Source organism: Balearica regulorum, chromosome 8, assembly GCF_011004875.1.
Source record: "Balearica regulorum gibbericeps isolate bBalReg1 chromosome 8, bBalReg1.pri, whole genome shotgun sequence".
Taxonomy (NCBI): domain Eukaryota; kingdom Metazoa; phylum Chordata; class Aves; order Gruiformes; family Gruidae; genus Balearica; species Balearica regulorum.
In genome coordinates this window covers 16,041,524-16,061,911 of record NC_046191.1, presented here as the reverse complement: position 1 = coordinate 16,061,911, position 20,388 = coordinate 16,041,524, and the positions used below count along the sequence as shown (strand labels likewise).

The 20,388-nt window shown below is 37.5% G+C and overlaps 1 protein-coding gene across 9 annotated transcripts in view; it reads left to right on the top strand.

Moving 5' to 3' along the window:
* The window catches only part of TTLL7 (tubulin tyrosine ligase like 7), a 77,295-nt gene that overhangs the window by 14,201 nt on the left and 42,706 nt on the right, over positions 1–20,388 (top strand). For 8 of the 9 annotated variants that reach the window (XR_012836524.1, XM_075759786.1, XM_075759791.1 and 5 more), the window contains 7 exons: positions 5,996–6,171; positions 6,326–6,454; positions 8,271–8,392; positions 9,084–9,151; positions 14,218–14,376; positions 16,021–16,237; positions 19,512–19,676. Coding sequence is in view for 8 of the 9 variants with exons in the window: in XM_075759786.1 (XP_075615901.1) it covers positions 6,147–6,171; positions 6,326–6,454; positions 8,271–8,392; positions 9,084–9,151; positions 14,218–14,376; positions 16,021–16,237; positions 19,512–19,676 (885 nt within the window). In the remaining variant the exon portion in view is untranslated. The remainder of the gene's footprint in view (positions 1–5,995; positions 6,172–6,325; positions 6,455–8,270; positions 8,393–9,083; positions 9,152–14,217; positions 14,377–16,020; positions 16,238–19,511; positions 19,677–20,388) is intronic. The other variant, XM_075759793.1, reaches the window with a different exon arrangement.

Here is a 20,388-nt window from a genome sequence, read left to right as displayed (position 1 = left end):
ATTCTATATAAGCTATGCTGAAGAAGGCTAAGGGACTTTACTGATTGGGGTCTCAAATGGGAAAGGGAAGTTGTAAGGTTAAACTCACACTAAAGTAACTGTAACTGATGGATTCAGAGGTAGAGTGGTGTTACCATAGCTCGGTTTGGTCGTTTTGGTGGTTTGGTAGTTCAGAGAAATTTTGGAAGTTTTAGAAATGCTGGCCATTTTGATAAACTACTGAAGAGAATTATTTTACAGAACTGCATGATTCAAAAAGGTTTTGTGTAAATCATGCTGTTTGTATTCTTGTGTAGCTTATAGCTGTCCATTTAGCAAATGAAATACCCGAGAACTCTGTACGTTCACTTTATCTGAAAGAACTGCTGAATAAACATCTCATCTCATTTGATGGTGAGAGCAAGGGTGTTGCAATTAATAGATTTCCTTTGACTTCAGAATATTTTGAACCAAGCCCTAATGTTTATGCATTTTTAAGCCAGCACAGATAGCCTTTTGAAAACAAGCTTATCACTTTGACACACTGAGCCTCAAAATGAGGAATGCTTTTTGCATCCATAATTTTTCTGGAGGAGTGAGAACTTGCCACCAAGTTGTTCCTTTAGTATGTTACAATAAAACTACTCGGCTATGTTTGGTTGTAGCAGGAACACTTCAACATACATTTTGTCAAGACACATATTTTAAAAAGTTGTGAAAAGTTATGAGGCTTTTAATTCTGCAGTTTAATTACTGCAAATTGTTATGACCTTGCTATTTGAGGGTGGTGGTGAAGGCAACCTCTATTATAATGAAGAAAATCTCTGTTATAATTTCTGTTAATGTCTTAATCTCCTTTTGAATCTGCATTTTATAGCTTAATTATAGATCAACAGTAGATTATAGTTTTGTATAACTGTAATAAACAGCAGACTGCTCACTACGGTGTATCCAGACTTTCACATCCTAAGATCTAAGGGAGGAAAAAACTTAATTATTTAGATCAGACTGAAAATACAGAACTCAGATCTTTGCTAGGTCAATGCTCTGAAGACTATTTTCACTTCTTTCTTTTTCATGTTTCTGTGAAATTTTTGTTATTTTAATTTTCCAGCTAATTGGGGAGTGGGGATTGCAATGCTGTGATGTTGTCCTTCCATCCCTATGGTCATCTGCCAAGTTTTGTAACTTTATCCTCAGTGTGTTTCCATTTCAGAGTGAAAGCTCCTTCTGTCAGGGGCTTTGTGGATTTCTTTCCAGCTACTGTGCATTTCCAGACACTTCTGACAGCACTGAGTAAATTGCACTAATGGGCTCAGAGGAAAGCAGTCTGCTAGTTTTAAAATGTATTCTAAAATATTCCCCTGTTGGTGAATGATTACTTGTCTGTACAGAAAGAATGCAGGAAATGAAAATAAAACTGACAATGCAGTTTTTGTAGCATTTGTAAAGTTAAGCACATGCAGAGCCCACAGAGCTTTTCAAACTGGTCACCAGTAGTATCACAATGGCTAGAAGGAAGGAAGAGGTTCAAAATAAAAACAGTGCATTGAGTGATACAGTGTTGTCTCTGCTTTGGAACATGGAGTAATTTGATAATAAATGATTCTACCATTCTTAATGCTTAAATCTAATAGATTAAATCTATTTTAAACGTGCATATGCAATCTAGTGTGTTTTTGTTAGGGCACACAGTAGTGGCTTCATCTTATGATCCAAGTTAGCTTGAAGAATCTCATTGACGTGAGTGTTCTTTTGAATAGACTCTCAAGTTGCACTGCTTTAAGTTTGAATTTGACTCCCCCTTCTCTGTTTTGATCTGCTTAATTCAACCTTTTTCTGGGATGCTTACTCTTTGGGGAAAAAAATGGTCCGATGGCATACAATTCCTATTTGGAGATGAAAAACAACCTTTTCAACTCCACACTGCATCAGGATGTAAAGTGAAGAATCATGAAAGGCAGAGGTCACTTGTGAGCAGTGTGGAGCAAATAACTTAAGAAATGAGAGGGATTTGTTCAAAAATACTTCTATATAATCTAGACCAGAAGAATATTTTTCAGGCAATTTACTAACTTCTTATGATACACTTAATTTCTATAACAGCAAAAATACTCTTTAATTTTCTACAACATATTACACCTTGTTGTCAGGGAAACATGGATCATTCCATTAATTATGAAACCACTTCTTCCCACTGTCCCCTGCTCTTCAACCAGGCACCCTCGTACCTTGCTCAGACTGTTCCCTTAGGTGGACTCAAGCATCTGCTTTGGTCCATGTGTGCAACACTTCCCCCTGCAGCAAGAGTACCCTACCTCTGCTGTCCCTGGAGGTAAAAAGCTCCTTTTCTTTTTCTTTTTTTTTTTTTTCTTCCTTTTTTTCTTCCGTCTCTTTCTAAGACGGGATTGTGTGCAGCTTATCTCTGTTGCTGCCTCTCTCACACCTTTGCCAGGCAACAGTAAAGATAACATCTCGTCTTTTTTTTTTTCCCCGTGGAACACTTTTATTCAAAGTGCTTGTTAGAATAAGAATGTGCTAAACTGATGAAGATCCATGTATTTCTTCTTCACAAGTCTTTCTCCATGAAGAAACTCTGTCAAAAAGAGGAAGGATGTGGGGGGGCTCGTGGCTGCCAGGGCCTGTGGCATTGCAGTGTTGCCTCTCGGTGCTCTGTCAGTGTGCACCCCTCTCCTTCCAGCTCCCCCCGCTCTCAGCAACAGCCCTTTGTTTATTGCTCTGAGATGTATTCCCATCTCTCCCAAGTGACCCATTCCCCCAGTTAGAGACCTGCTCATCTAACATGTAGTCTGAGGAACAGTTGCAGTTTACTTGGGAGGACTGCAGCTTCCTCAGTAGCCTGGTCTTATGTTTTCTTGCTGCGCAATTGGAACTTCTTGTGGTACTGCACTGGGGACATAGAAAGCATGGAGGTCTAAGCAGGAGCAAGTCTACTGCTCCCGTGGCTTAGCCTACAACTCAGAGCTAGTGCTCTGTGTAATGTATTCCCCCAGATGAGATACTGTATGAGATGATACACCTCTCTCATCTGTCACTTGACATGGTGGGAAGAAACGCTGAGACTGTCCAATGTTGTTGGACCTGTATTTGCCCTTTGGAAAGTAGGTGGTTCCAGTGAGAACAAAGGACAGGACTGCATCCTATGTAAGATGTTTTGGAAAACTAACTCTAATTTAGAGCTGCTGGTGTTTTGGTATTCGGTGAAATGCCTGTTTGGGGATGGCGACTTAAGAGAAGTGAAGCAGTTGTAAAACAGTTTTGAATCATTATATATAAGCTTAAGGCAGAATACAGTTCAACTCTATTGGTGTAGGACAGTGCTTACGAAAAGTCAAAATCCTAGAGTATGTATGAATACAGAGTTCAGTAATGATCCCTTTTGTCTTTGAAGAATTCAGTTTAAATCAGGATTTGATGAATAGACTGCAAGTGTCTTTGTAACAAGATTTGACATCATTAGAGGAGTGCATGCTTCAGCTGTGATGATGAAAATTTTCTCATCCATAATCTTGTCAAGAAAAGAGTTACTTCAATGATCAATATTGCAGAGATTTTTGTGAGAGTTAGTCTAATTACTCTGTTCTCCATATGGCCAGTGCTAATTGTCCATAGAATACTCTAAAGGTGACTGTAAATCTTTACCATCAACTCATGTATGTGTACTAAAAAGTTGCCTGGTTGAAAGTCGTGAACCTTGAGTGTTGGCACTTTCTATTTAAACCCTAAAGACAACTCTTCTCAAAGAGTAGAATAGTTTCTATATATAGAAAAACAGTAATTCAACAACGTAGTGCAGTTTGGAGCTTTATGGTCCACCTTCAGAATAAAATGTCTTATAGTATCTTTGGGCAGGCTTTTTCTGTGATTGTAAGCTGAATGAAAGCTCTATGAGCTGCTTGGTTTTTATTACCATATCATAGCTTGTAAATCATGCTGTATTAGTAAGGGCTGGTGTTTCTCACAGGGAAATATTAGTAGTCTTGACATTCATCCAAATTTGTTAAATTTATTTAGGCATTGCAGTGGAGGAGCAACTGCTAGGCATTTGAGTATGTGCATACAAGTCCTTAATTGGCTAACAGATGTACTTCAGTATTATTCCCGGGAACTAGACATGTCTTGTGCTCCGCTGGTATTCTTAGCTTGAGAAACAGATAACATGCAATAGTCAGTGAGTCATTGTGCCCAGTGCTGCTTTTCCTTCACAGTGGTTTGGAGGAGGATGAATGTTTTGCTTTTCCCACCTCTGTGTCTAATATTAGGAGGCCAGCAGGCAGGAGGACTTTCAGGCCACCTTCTTGGATGATGGAATCCAAAACATTAAAACTTCAAAGTGACCTGTCAGTTTTAGTTGAATTTGGGAGGATTTGCTTAGCAAGTTCTGGTTCAGCAAAGTATGTTGCAAGTGGGTGTGGCTGAGAGTTATTACTGTGCTGAAGAGCATGGTATCTGTGTATCTCCTGTTCTTTCTGGATAAATACACAGGGTCATGTTTTAGTGTCAGTTTGTGGCACTCCACTAAACGGACATGTGGGAGATTTGGTTGTCTTATTACAAAGCAGAATTTGGCCCCCAGTACATTGAAGACAGTCATAAAAGAACTATAATGTGTTATTCTTATCCTTTTGTGTTAATGGTAAGGGTAATGTGTTAAGGGTAAATTTCTGTCTTGAAAGGAAATAAGATCTTGCATGAAGGTATCTGCTTTTATATTTTCTTACCAAGAGAGTGACTCATCTAGAATATAATTATATCTCTCTCTGACCTGTGTGTACACACACGAGCAAATAAAAAAATGAGGATTTATAAGTAATGTTTTAGTAAATTTGCTAACGCACGTTTTGTCCAATCTTATGACCAAATATATTTCACATCATAAGTCATGGCTGAATTTGACTTTACTGTAATTTTCTGCTATTTATAGCAGCAGAAATTCCTCGTGCTCTATATAAAGCTATTTAAAATAAGTTTTGCAATCATTACAAGTGGCAATATAAACTAATCTAAAGCTAGTGTAAGGAACTTTAGCCACACAAATAATTACAGAAAAGAAATGAAAGCATTTGAAAATCAATGACTTACATTGTATATGTTTTGAAAACTCGTAAATTTGTTTGAGGCAGCCTGCCAAAGACAGCATTTGTTTTTTTGCAGACTTTATTAACACAGTGCTGCATGCCTGAAGCCGTGTAGCAGTGTGTTTAGAAGTGTTTTATTCCTAACGTTTTTCCCTAATATTTTAGTCCCTTGTTCTTATGTGCTTAAGTAAGTTGGACTTAAAAAACTATGTAATATGTGGGGGTTTCACATGTGGTAGCGTATTCATAGAGGAAAAAAAATGGAATTTTCCATCAGTGTAGACATGAAAAATAGCATTTTATGCAAATAATTATTCATTTTAGAAACTGACAATTTAGATACTTGCCAACTCAAAGTGTCTTTAAAAGCATGTCCACTGTGTCATTAAGTGATCATGAAACAGCAGCTATGTGTTACCAAGTGATTATTGGGCAATTGCTTTAAAAACTGTTGAAAAATAAAAAAGTGGGAAAAGATTATTAAGGTGATTTCAGTTATTTCCCATTTGGTATCTGAAAACACATAATGCAGTGTGTCTGATTTTAAATTTTTAATTAAAATATAGTTTAAAATTGCTATAAATTTAGTGAGCTTTGTGACCATAAAGTTTGTAGTATTGATTGAATTCAGTGTTACCTATTTTCATGCCCAAAATCTCCCACATGCAAATGAAAATAAGAAAATGAAGTAATATAAACTCATTTTGATAACACTGAAAAATTATTTTTTCCCAGAAACAAAACAATTGAACTGTAATGGATCAAGTTATTGTAAATACAAAACTTTGTTCATCTTTTAAAATAAGCATTACTTTTGACTTGTTATTAAAATCATTTCCATATTTAGTTTTCTGCTGTTTATATTTTTGAGGATTTCTGTATAACAAAGTGTCTCATATTATTTTTTTTTAACACAGGTATCTACCCATTCCAGAACTAATATTTGCTACAACTTGAGACTGAAATGATATGACCAGAGCTTTAAATAATTTGGCTTTGACAGCTCCATCATTTTCTGAGAACTTGAAACGGAATTTGGGCTCTGCGTCTGCACTATCCTAGGCTATAATGCCATCCTTGCCTAATGAGGGAGGTATGCTAGTCTTGGATTTTTAATATAGCCTATAAATTATTCAGTATGCTTGTACCTCTAAATTACATCGAAGTGAATGTTTGTATTTTTAGTTCACTTGTATATGTGATTTGGGACATAGCGATGTTGATAGTTACAATGTTATTTTTCAAAGATAACCATGGAACTGCTCCTCTGACTTTGAGTTCAGAACTACCCTATCAAAGCACAATTAAAAGAAAAGTCAGAAAGAAGAAGAATGGAGTCATCACTGCAAATGTCGCTGGCACAAAATATGAAATTGGTAGGAAGCTACATATTTTGTTTTCATCCTAATAGCTATTGATGTGAATGAATTACTAACTAATAGGGGGAATTAATGGACTTTGCATCAAGCTGACAGAGATATTTCCAAAGGATTTTTTTTTTTTTTAAGAAACCTTTGTTCTTTTTTTGTAACATTGAGTTGATAGCTTTGAACGCTGTGCATCTATTACTCCCCATTTGTTACTCAGGGAAGGGCCTTGAAATGCAAAAACTTAAGTAATCAAGAAGGCTGTTGAAAAACCTTCTAATTATGGCTTACGTCAGCAAGTTTGCCGATGACACCAAGCTGTGTGGTGTGGTCAACACGCTGGAGGGAAGGGATGCCATCCAGAGAGACCTTGACAGGCTGGAGTGGTGGGCCCATGCGAACCGCATGAAGTTCAACAAGGCCAAGTGCAAGGTCCTGCACGTGGGTCGGCGCAATCCCAAGCACAACTACAGGCTGGGCGGAGAACGGATTGAGAGCAGCCCTGAGGAGAAGGGCTTGGGGGTGTTGGGTGATGAGAAGCTCAACATGAGCCAGCAGTGTGTGCTTGCAGCCCAACCGTGTCCTGGGCTGCATCAAGAGAGGTGTGACCAGCAGGTCGAGGGAGGTGATCCTGCCCCTCTACTCCGCTCTTGTGAGACCCCACCTGGAGTACTGCGTCCAGCTCTGGGGTTCCCAGTACAGGAGAGACATGGAGCTGTTGGAGCGAGTCCAGAGGAGGGCCACGAAGCTGATCGGAGGGATGGAGCACCTCTCCTGTGAGGACAGGCTGAGAGAGTTGGGGTGGTTCAGCCTGGAGAAAAGAAGGCTCCGGGGAGATCTAATTGCGGCTTTCCAATATCTGAAGGGGGCCTACAGGAAAAATGGTGAGGGACTGTTTATGAGGGAGTGTGGTGACAGGACAAGGGGTAATGGGTTCAAGCTGAAGGAGGGTCGATTTAGATTAGATGTTGGAAAGAAATTCTTTACTGTGAGGGTGGTGAGGCACTGGAACAGGTTGCCCAGAGAGGTTGTGGATGCCCCATCCCTGGAAGTGTTTAAGAGCAGGTTGGATGGGGCTTTGGGCAATGTGGTCTAGTGGAGGGTGTCCCTGCCCGCAGCAGGGGGGGTTGGAACTAGATGATCTTTGAGGTCCCTTCCAACCCAAACCGTTCTATGATTCTATACATATGTGTTTGGAAGTTTACTTAAAGCCTTGAAAGATGAACAGTATAAATTTAACGTTAAATACTCTTAATTATTATACAGAGGTTTCTCAATAAAATCTACAAACGTTTTGTATTTTGATGCTAGGGACTACTTCAGAAACATCTTTTCTTTCAGAACCTGAGTTATGCCTGGCACATACTCAGTCTTTTCTGGTTTTTTTATATTCAAATAATGTATGCATTTGCTTTTGTAGCTACTGTACCTTGACTAAGGAGGCATTTTGTCCCCTGTCTGCAGTGACACTTAAAGTCATCACTGTTTTAAAATTAACATATGTGATAGCCAAGACTGAGTCTAAAAGCTGTGCAAATGGACTTTAGTTACTAGATGATTGTCGAATGCCCTGAATCTCTTTACAGTTCCCATCAGTGGTTGTGCTCCAATTCCAGCCTTAGTACAACATGCTGTAATGTTGTAATGACAGGTTTGCAATAGACTGATGGAAATATTACAAGATAAATAATAGCTTCCATGCTAACATTATTCTCAGACAAAGGGTTAAATATTGGAAGTGTTAAATAGATTAATTTTCAAAATTTAAAAAATTAATTTATTTTAGAGATTCAAAATATTCCTTAAGCATGTGATTTCTCCGTAGTACGTGTAGTAATACGAGAAATGGGATTTGTGAAAACGCGTGATGAAGATGAAACAGCTAATCTTATATGGAGTGATTCTGCTGTGCAACAGGAAAAGATTGCTGAACTTCGGAATTATCAGGTAAGAGTGGTTGGTAGGATTTCTGACATGTTTCAGTAAACTGCTTCATTCTGAAATGTTCAGTAATGTGTCACTTTTGGTGATGTGTATGGAGGGGAAAAAACCCCCACAAAACACAACCAACCAGACTGCAGTAAGGCTATACCACTACAGATTTAAAAATCCTGTTCTCTTTTCCGGAGTTATTTGTTCATACCCCTTGGAACCTGGTGTTTAAATATTTGGGTCTGTTCTTTCATGCTTTTGCCTGCCAGTTGGGTATTGTGAATGATCAGAGTTTGAAAGAAGATGCAAAACATCATTTATAAGTTGCTCATAAGCTTTTAAGCAGTGAGTTAACAAGCAGAGCTCTCTCCCCAGTTTCTGTGAATAAATAATTCCTTTTTTTCACCATTACTCTGAGATAGCATTCTTTGTTCCTAGATAGCTTTGTGAATAAGAGTATGATAGTCTCCTTTCATGTCTGAAATGTAATCAATGGGCATACTCATGTTGGTGGAGGAGAATACAATTTACACTATCTTTAGTATAGAATAGAATACCTAGTATAATGTAAGATATTATCTTAAATGATTTATATGTAACACTAATTATGTTTGCCTGAGCTTTCAATTGAATGTTTCAAATGTGTTAGGTATGCCAGTAAAACTGAAAAGTAACAACTAATTTTCTTTTTTTTCTCCTTCCTCAGAGAATCAACCATTTTCCAGGAATGGGAGAGATCTGCAGAAAGGATTTTCTGGCAAGAAATATGACTAAGTAATCCTATTTTTTTTTTTAAATATTACAAAGTTTTTCAGCCATGGTATTTAATGCAGTACAATACTCAATTATTGTAAGATTTGTTTATTTTTACTAAGAGGCTATGGGACGACCAAGACTAATTTCCAAAGTTCCTTGATAACTTTGGTTTTGGTCCTGGATCTGTAGCATCTGAGCGGGCTACTGTATCTCTGCAGTTGACTTTGGTGGAAAACAATGTGGGTTCAGTTCTCTGTTTATGCATTGCAGAATATAGGAGAGAGCCTTAAATTATTGTGTAATATAGTTAATGCATGATACACCCAGGCATATATCGTGTAATGGTAGAACAGGAAAAATAACTAGTATGTGGATGGATATTATTTGTTTAAAATAATAATTTAAAAAAATAATGATGAATTTATTTTTGTGTATATCAAATTTAAAAAATGTGAAGCATTTTACTGTTTATATAAGAAATAACTCAGAGAGGCTCTTTTGTCACAATTATAAATTCCCCTCACTCTAGTATAATAACTGGGTTTGGAGCAATATCCTAGCTGAGAATCCGTGAGTATCACCTGTGAGAAAACAATACTAAATAATGATTCAACAGCCTGGTAATATGGAAAAGTTTAGGGAGTAATGTGTGTGGATATTTTGATTCTTCTAATCTAAATTAATTAAAGAGCAATTTATTAATAGAGTTAATCTTTCGGCCTCCAATGTTACCTACATTGCATTTCTTGTTACCAGAACAGAATTTGTTTTCAATGTAATTAATGTGATATCTCCCCCCCTCCCCACTCTCACTCTCCTTTTCTGTTTTGTAACTACAATGCATAGTGTGTAGAATGTACACAACTCTAATGATGCAAATATTACAGGCATTGCTATGGTGTCTCCATGTCCTGCGTGTGGGCCAGAACTCCCTTGCATCAATGCGTGCTGGACAAGCACTTTTCACTGCCCCTTCCAGAACTAAACTCTAAGTAAAAACATAGAGATAGCACGCGGAGGCAAACTGCTCTTTGCAGAGGTCTTGGAAACAGTGAATGACATTGGTCAGCTTGGTAGGCAGTGGTATCCATGTGTATTGCTACAGTTCTGTGATTTAAAAAATATATGCAAAATGAGCAAAAGGCTCATGTTATCGTGCACATGTGGTTTTCAAATACAGTCTGATTATACCTCTCTCAACCTACTGAATTGTGAGTTTGAAACAGAGCTTAAAGGTACTCAATGCAGAGATTGCACATATTATAGATAAAATGGGAATAATTTCCCTGATATGATAACTCTGGGTCAAATATATCTATGTTGTGACTTCACTTAATATCAGCAGATATAGCAGGGTTTTAATCAGTCTGTTTTTCACAGTACCAGCCTCACAATTCACTTAGTATTCATAATTTATAAAAATCAAAATGATATGCCTTGAAACTGCTTGTGAAATAGAGATAGGTATGTGAAAACACAAGTCAGTTGGGATCCATGGTTAGACAGGCTTTTGTCTGTAGAGTGGAGGATTTTGTTCCCTACAGCTGCTATTCTGTCTTAAAATGTATTTGAACAGGATAGTGCAGAAACACTAATTGTGCTCTCTTGCTTTTCTGCTGCATGCAGTCTTTTCTGTTCCTGATACTGACTCGTACAGAGTAGCTGTGGGGTTTGTGCTATTCATGAAGCAACTGCTGAGAGTTGGTGGAGAGTAGTCAAGTGTTTATTCTTCTGTTTCTTTTACTTCTACCTTTGTTGTTATACTGATCTCACCCTTACATTTTATGCAAGCTGTTGGGAATGGAGCAAAAGAATAGATCTACTGGACTCTGAGAGGCAAATGTTATTCGGGAGGAATTCCTCTTACAGCCAATGTCCAGGCTCTCTGGATCACAGGACAATGCGGTTTTCACTTGTAGAAGGGTGGAAGGGAGCGGTGTAATATGTAGTGTGCGTAACGTGAAAGAAGACAACCCAGCACAGAAAGTGTAGGGACACAGAGTAATGGAATAGATAGAAGCAGGAATGTAATTAAAAACAAAAGGAGGCATGAGTATCGTTTTCAAGGGGAATAATCGGAACTCAGAAAAGAAAAATAGAGATGCCATTGTAGGGCCAGCTAGATCTTAATTTCTGTAAGTGGTCTCTTAGATGAGATCTCCTCATGTGAAGGATAAGTGTGATTACAGAATGAATACAATAACCAGGGGAGAAGGTGTACAGGATGAATGGGAAGGGGAACAGACCCATGTATGAGATGGTCTTTTTTGCAGCACCTTTGTTCTTTAAACAGTTTGTGAACTGATCATGAACCAAGAATTGTTCTCATCCATACCTACCTGCTAACCTCCTTTCATACTTGAAAGGTCAGAGGATCTTGAAACCCAGACAGTGGAACCTGCTTTATTAGGCTGACAGGTCTTGTCTTTAGTAACCTATGTTTTGTTCAACACCTTTGATTCTTTTGCACAGAAAGCACTCTGAGAAACAGGAGCACAGTCTGACCACATCCATGAGCTAAAATAGCACTCAGAAGAACAATAACTTTCTGTTTAATTCTCAGACCTCCTGGTAAGGACTGCAAAGGCTAAAGGATAGAGCAGCACAGTGAAGAAGTGGTTACCCACAGTAGTGGATAGCAGATGTGCTGGAAAATAGGGCTATTGTAATGGAATAGATCTTGATTCCACAAGCTGCTTGATGATGTTCCTAAGCCATTTCTGAATAGGGACAAGCAGGGAAAGAACAGAGCTGAATTCTTTTGTTGAAAGTTTTAGTGAGCCCCAGAACTTGTAAACACTGGTTAAGTATTCTGCTTCACATTATTAAGTGTTTGTAGTCTACCCAGTTATGCATAAAATAGAAAAAGGCATACAGAACTGATGTACTTGCAGTCACAAAATAATATTAATACCATGAAGCTATATTCATTGAGTAGGGAGTATGTGTATTGAAGCCTGTGAGTAAGATAGCAAGTATGTGTCAATTAGCACTTCAGAATACATATGATAAGTAATGTGGAGAGGGATGGAAACTAACACAGAGATTGTTTTTTGCTTAAAAATAGAGTAATTTCTGCCTAGATAAGCTATTCAGTTAGCAAGGTAATAACATTTGTAAATATATAGCAGATGGAGACTAGTTTAAAAATATGCATGAATCATGATTTACAATATCTACGTTTTTTTAAAACTTTTTCTGAATATTTGGTGGCTTTCATCAAACCAGATTTGTAAAAATAATGGTTACAATGAAGCTGCAGAAGCACTCAACCTCATGCAGTACTTCAAGACTACTATAGCTATTGTGGTTTGTGCAGAGTGTTTGTTGGGTAGTTGGCTAAACAATTTGGTGACAGAGTATCTATTATACCAGCAGGGCTTGGCTACAGTCCTAGCCTTACAGATGTGGTTGGCAGCTCTTGTTTTTTCCATTAGTATTTGAGTCACTTAAAGAGAAAGTGTCTTATGGTGCATGAGGAATAGTATGTAGGCTCATAGTAGAAAGGAAAATTGAAATTATATTGTAAGTCTCTTTTATGTTTAAGTTATCCTGATGCTATTAGTTTCCATTTCAAAAGTAGAAGTATACCTAAATTTGTAATTTAATTAAAAAGTATTAAAATTCATCATAGTGCCTTTTTTTTTCCCCCCCAAAGTTGGGAAACTTCCAATGTCAATTAATTTCTTTTTAAATATCCAATCACTTTCTGCTGGTCTGTGAATAACCCTATGTTACAGAGTAGTTTTGAGTTACCTGAACTAATTTCATATGAGGTTGTGTATGAAGTTTCAGGTATTCTGAGTACCAGAAACAAGCTAACTGCACCAGTATTTAACTCAGCAAAGACTCAATTTATTCTGCTGGGAACTATGGTATACTAGTCTGCATAGTACCACCAAGTCCACCTTGCTCCTATAACATGGCTGTTAACCAGTATTAAAGCTACTTTGTTTAAAGCTAACCCCTATGTATTTAGCCCATACTGCCAGGCTTCCTATCTGTCAGATACACAGCTTTGGGCAATGGAAACTTATACTGACTGAATTCTATACTCTTTTTCCTCTTTTATTAATCTTTTCTGCATTAATAAAATAAGATATGCTTACTACCTCAGCTGCCACAGCTATTATAGTAGGGAGATCAGGACCTTGCCGCATCCTTTAACCAGATTCAGTTTGAGGTTGGTTGCTATGATGTCTTCACCTTATTTTTGTTTTAGTTCTTCTGTTTTTCCCTCCCTTGTCTTGCTTTGCATTTCTTTCCTTTCTTTTGGCTAAATAAGGTGCTCAGAGAATCTTAATCACAATATGCTAGTACCAATCACAATATGCTAGTACCAATCACAATGTGCTAGTACCAAACACAAATCCAAGCTTGTGTGTTTTGCCCTATGTTGTAGGGGCATCACTGGTTGCTTGGCTTGTGTCAAAGTATATTTACTACAATTCCTTACTTCTGAAATTCCTTCAAAAGACTAGAAAGAAAAAAACCCCTCTTCTTAAATTGCTTCAATTTTAATTTTAAATTCAATCTTTGTTAATAATATTTTTTGCACCCATGAAGAAATTCTAAATATCCCAGGTCCTCTGTTTTTTTGTGTGTGTTGATCCTCATACATCCCCAAATACATACCACTATGAAAATTAAGATACTTGCCAAATATCCCCAACCCTTCCTAAGGGGGTGGGGAGGTGGAGGGGCATGGGAAGGAATCCAGGAGTCTGTTAGGTAGGGAAAGATCTATAATCACATGGTCTATTGGAAGTTTAATATTTCTAAGAATAGGAATAGCATTAAATCATCTGAGTAACTGAACAAAAGTATAACAGGAGTAAGATGTCTGCCAGTAAAATAATAAGCAAAAGGGCACAAGATAGTCTGCTTTTGTTGTTCCTAAAGTATGCATTTGAATATGTTATAGAGCTCTAACTATTCTTAAGGAACTGCAGAAGTTTACTTTCATATTACAGCATTTTTGCTAAAAAGGTTTCTTTGTCAAATTATTGTAAATGCTTTTTAATCCTGAGGATTGATATGTTAAAGTAGTTAAAAGATTTTAACTCAATTACACTTTTTTGCAGAATGATCAAGAACCAGCCTCAGGAGTATAGTTTTATTCCTCGAACATGGATCTTCCCTGCAGAATACACACAGTTTCAGAACTATGTAAAAGAACTGAAGAAGAAACGTAGACAGAAAACTTTCATAGTCAAACCAGCTAATGGTGCAATGGGACATGGGTAAGTTGTGTGTTAACTTCAGTCTTCTTACCCATTAAAGGTGAAATCCAGTGCTACGTACAACATTAACAGAAGCTGTGTATTAGAAGTTTGTAGTTCAAGTTGTATGATCAGTATAAGAAAGTTCATGTATTGGATGAAGGCTTACCAGGCAGAAACAGCTAAAACATCGAGCTAAATGGAAGTGGTATTTTAATGTTCCGAATGTGGGATAATTAGAGAATGCATTTTCTGATGAGGCTTAAATTATTCTCAACATTAGGATTATTTTTATTGTGAATTTATCTAAAGAATATATTTATTAATCTGTTGTGCCTAGGTTTATGGGGTGAGATTGTATTGGGCATAAATGATGGGGTTTCAGTGGTTGGGGGCTGTAGAGGTGTCACGTGTGGGAAAGGGTCAGGATCTTCCCCAGCTCTGAAACCCACCCAACCACCCTGTTGTGTGCCAAAACTGCAGCCAGTCAGAGAAGCACAAACATGTTTAAGAGCAGCAGCCATGAAGTTTGGGAGAAACAGAAGAGACGCTGTTTAGGATGCAGCTGGAGATGCTCTCTTGGAGGGAGGTGACACCTATCTCAGGGAAGGAACACCTCTGAAGAGACTGCAACCTGCAATTGAGTTGAAATGGTTTTACTTGTGACGGGGCTACACAGTAAAAAACAATATGAGCTAAATATTGCAATTTCATTCTTAACTCTGTTCGTGTTTTTAGATATTTCAATTTTAGCTTTTATTGCTTTTAATATCAATTTGGATTATACAGTGTAGTAAAACTCTTAGTTATTAAAAATATATCGGAATTACTGTAAAAGTAGAGCCCCCAAGTGTTTCAATTTCCCTATTTTTCAGTCCTCTTGATAAGGGCAAAGATAAGCTGAAGGGAAAGGTAGCAGCATAATTCAGAGAAATGCCTCGAAAGTACTTCACTGTTTTAGGAATATTCGGCACCAGAACACTGAAATGTGTCACAAATAACAAAGGGTAACATTAAGGCAGCAAAGGTATGGGAATTCAAGGTTTCATAATATAAAACTGTAATATTAGCTATTACATTTATTTAAAAGTCTGCGTAGTTAGGGACTGCCGGTTTATAATCTGTATATAAACCTTTTCATTCTGATGTGGGGAAACTGGAATGCAGAACTACTGAGCTTAAATTATGCCATCCTTAGTTGTAACAATCAGTGTCCTGCTCCGCAAACATCATCGCTAAGTAAGTCAGCTTAGCACTGAAAGTTCTTTGCAACCTGTACCTTGGGCAGAAGTTGTGACAAAGAAAGACTGCAAGCCTATTTTTAGAGCTGCATGGGGAGGAGTAATCATAGAAGCTGGAGATTGGTCGTTCTGTCAAACACTTTCCAAATGCAGAGGGGATCCATTATTACAAATTGTTGCATCAAAGGAAGCATAAAGTTATTCTGAAATGGCTCATTGCCTTTTTTCATCCAGTGAAGCACCGTAAAGGACAGGAAACCAAAAGCCATGTAAGTGAATGGCACTTTACCCTATAAATTAAATATGTAAGTCTCTTTCTCCAGGTAGACTTTAGCCTGACTACCTGGCTGGGTGACCATTAAAATCTATTTCGAGGAGTAATGTCAAATTTCCATGTTTTTAAAGTAACTTTTGTTTTTACCAGGATCTCTTTAATAAGAAATGGAGAAAAGTTACAAGCTCAGGATCACTTGATTGTTCAGGAATATCTTGACAAACCCTTTCTTATGGAAGGCTACAAGTTTGATTTGCGTGTGTATATTCTTGTAACCTCCTGTGATCCATTAAAAGTATTTTTATATCATGATGGACTGGTGAGAATGGGCACAGAAAAGTATCATCCCCCCAGTGACTCAAATTTGGTAAGTTGGAGTTCATTCCAATTTATTGCTTATGGATGTAGACTTTCACCTGTTTGGAGGAGGTAAAATAAAATGAGTTGTGACATGAGATTTAATTTGGTATTCATCTGGCTGAACTTTTGCATTATCACTGAAGAGAAAAAATTAAAATTAAAGATATTTAACTCATGGTTTTCTATCAAAATTACAAGTACAGCCATATTATTGCTTATGTATAAAAAGTTTATATGACTTCGTATATATGCTAAAGAGTTTAAATATTTCCTAAAAGAAAGCAAAAGGTGTCAATTATTGACATTCAACCCAGAAAAAACAAAGTAAAGAAAATCACAAGAACAGTTACATTGCTTTTATATTTCTCTGAGACTCATTTGGGGTGGTGTGGTGGGGAGGATAGGGTTTATCTCCTACTAGATCATTGTTTAACATCCGTGAAGTTTAGAGCTTCTGCTGAGGATCCTGCAATGTTTCAACCATTGTGTTGGGAACCTCTGCAGAAAACGGAGAAAGAGCAATACAGAGCCCATGCATGAGGGGGGTCAGGGAATGCAATCCGTGGAGGTGAGGGAATCTGCTGCTGGTGCTGTTTGTCAGTGACTGCTTCTGCAGGGAAAGCAGTGCTTGACAACTTTAGGATGATACAACAGGGCTGCCTGTAAACTTGCAGAGAACCAAGAAGTGGTAAGGGATACACTAAAGCTTTTGGACACTTTAATCCTCCTGTTCGCCATATAGTCTTCTGTTGAGAGGTGTCACCCCTCTCTTCTGGCACAGACCAAAATACAGATGTCTGTTAAGAAAGAAGTAGATTTGAAGCACTGGGAAGCATCAGTAGATTTGAGATTCTTATACCTCACTCTGTACTGTGTTGCTACTGTATCTTTCCTTTTCCATACTGTATACTTTTAGAGCTGCTTCAGTGTAAGTATGTAATAGGCAACACACAGACAGCCTTTTTCTCTACTTACCACTTAAAATTGTGACTGTCTCTTTGTATTCCTTTGAAGAATGCAAGTATAATTTAGAGCCCAGTACAAATGGTATAAATGGAAGAGTTCCAATATTATGTAGAATCATAGAATGGTTTGGGTTGGAAGGGACCTCAAAGATCATGTAGTTCCAAACTGTGTGCCATGCCCAAAGCCCCATCCAACCTGGCCTTGAACACTTCCAGGGATGGGTCATCCACAACGTCTCTGGGCAGCCTGTTCCAGTGCCTCACCACCCTCACAGTGAAGAATTTTTTCCTTATATCTAATCTAAATCTACTTTCCTTCAGCTTCAAACCATTCTCCCTTGTCTTATCGCTCCATGCCCTTGTAAACAGTCCCTCTCCAGCTTTCCTGTAGGCCCCTTTAGGTACTGGAGGGCTGCTCTAAGGTCTCCCTGGAGCCTTCTCCAATCTGAACAAGTCCAACTCTCTCAGCCTGTCCTCATAGGAGAGGTGCTCCAGCCCTCTGATCAGCTTCATGGCCCTCCTCTGGACTTGCTTCAACAGCTCCATGTCCTTCTCATGTTGGGGGCTCCAGAACCAGACATAGTACTCCAGGGGGGGGTCTTGCAAGAGCGGAGTAGAAGGGGAGAATCACCTGCCTTGGTCTGCTGGTCACACTTCTTTTGATGCAGCCCAGGACACAGTTGGCTTTCTGGGCTGCAAGCGCACATTGCTGGGTCATGTTGAGCTTCTCATCAGCCAACACCCCCAAGTCCTTCTCCTCAGGGCTGCTCTCACTTCATTCTCCGCCCAGCCTGTAGTTGTGCTTGGGATTGCCCCGACCCACATGCAGGACCTTGCACTTGGCCTTGTTAAACTAACAACTATATTTGGAATAGTTTGCTTTTAATATTTTTTTATTGTTACTAATCTCGGCATTAGCAGCACTGAAATGTGCTCTGAGCAGATAAACAGAACAGGCAGTTGTTTCTGTGTTCTCGCAACTGTTTGTGTTGTAGTTTGTCTATTGTATGAAATAACCTGGCTTATCGCTGGATGATTGTTCCACAGTGACATTGTTCCAATAACTTTAGACTAAAGATTAGTTCAGATGTTTAACAAATGTCCTAAAAACACTTTAATTTTTTTGTAGTCTGAAAAATAATTGCCTTTGAAATAATTTGAATTTCATGGAAAGTTGACATTTATAATGACTCAAAAACAATAGACATCAGAATGATTCTCGAAGCAGCAATTGGAAGCCATGGGAGAAATTAATTACTTGTAGTACTAATACAATATATTGTTAACTAACTGGTAATTAAGTTGATTTGGTTTTGTTAATTTCGTTAAGATTTTTTAAATGTAAGTGCAGTGAGATAAATGACAGCAGAAGGCTTGTGTTATCTATTGGCTATCTTATCAAAAAGGAATTGGAACAGGAGGCTTATAATCAGCTTAGAACATCAGCTACACTCAAGAAAGGAATCAAACATGACAGAGAACTGTCAGTGTGATGAGGACAGTCATCATGGTAGTGCAGGTGGAAGGCTGAATTTAATACCTGTACTGGGAGATAATGTAAACATATAAATCATGATTTATAAATTGGCCTTCGAAAAGTAATAGATTTTTTTTTATATGCAACTGATAACATGGATCTTTTGTTGGTGATGTTTTGCTCCATAAAGGAACTATAGCACTCGCTCATTTATGTGATGTATATCTTGAAATTTACCTCCCTCTGATGTATGGCTACTAGCCAGTCAAAAATGAGCAATTTTGGCAGATATCAGCATGGCAGATGAATTTATATGTAAAAAATATTTTAAAGTATCACTATCATGAGAACATTTCTCATAAATAAACTACAGTGAAAACTGAAATGTGGGATTGTCTATGAAAGAGATGCCAGAGTGTTTTGTAGCACTTTTAAAGTAGCACTTCAAAATACCATCTTTATTGTTTGCTTCTTGTGGAATGTAATCATTCTGTAAGTTATGCTAATTGCTTTTAACTTTTTTAGGTAGTTGTTTACATACAGACCTGCAAAAATGGCAGATATATTTATATTGCCTAACCAGATGTTGAGTGGTAGATTGCTTCACTGCAACTGGCTGAAATACTAGCACAGGTTTTGTTGTAAGAAGGCTAGAACATGCAGATGACACCTCCGAGAATCAGAAACACTAGATCTGCACATAGTGCTATTTGTAAATATGAACTGTTTGCATATGTCATTATTGATTTAACATATTTTTTTCCTTTTAATTATTTTGAATTGACCATTCTAGAGTTGTATTTAAGGGTTTTTTTTATGTCTCTTCTCCCTTTTTTTAGAGTCAATTGTATATGCATCTGACTAACTACTCTGTCAATAAACACAATGAACACTTTGAACGGGATGAAACAGAAGACAAAGGAAGCAAACGCTCCATAAAATGGTTTACTGAGTTTCTAGAAACAAATAATCTTGATGTCTCCAAATTCTGGAGTGATATTTCAGTAAGATAAAACTAATACGCTTTTCTTTATTTTGTGTATGTATATTCTTAGAAAATTAATTGCTTCTGCCATCTACTTTACTGGAATCCAGAATGATTTTTGAACCTTTATTAATCCAATTTCTCAGCAATGCATGCCACAAAGGACATCATAGTATAAATTATGATTATGGTTTTTAAAAGGCTGAATTCAGAGTTTCTTTAAAAATTTAATGTTAAACTTTTTCTGAGGGACAAAAGCCCTTTCAAACAGTTATTCACATAAGTATTATGATACAAAGGAACCATCCCATTTAAATTCTTGGGGACTTTTCTAGAGTATAAAGTGAATTTTATATATGAATATTTACAAAATTGTCATCAGCATTGCATATATCTGTGGACTGGAACCTGTTGCCATTGAAGTCAGTTGTTATGTTACAGGTGTCTTTAGGTGAGGAATATCCCTAAGACTGTTAGAGCTTAGGCATCATCTCTACATGTGATTCTGAGAAGATATTTTGAAAATTTACCCTGCAAAATGAAATGGATTAAGATTGGCTGCACTATACTTTGTTCCCAATATACTTTTAGCATTTAAGTTATTGCATATCTAAAAGTACATATGTACAATGGAAAGTATAACAATATACTTTAGAGCTATATAAACCAAAAATATATCTGTTACTCCATAGAAATAGTTTGTTTGTTATAGACCATTTATTTGGTATTTT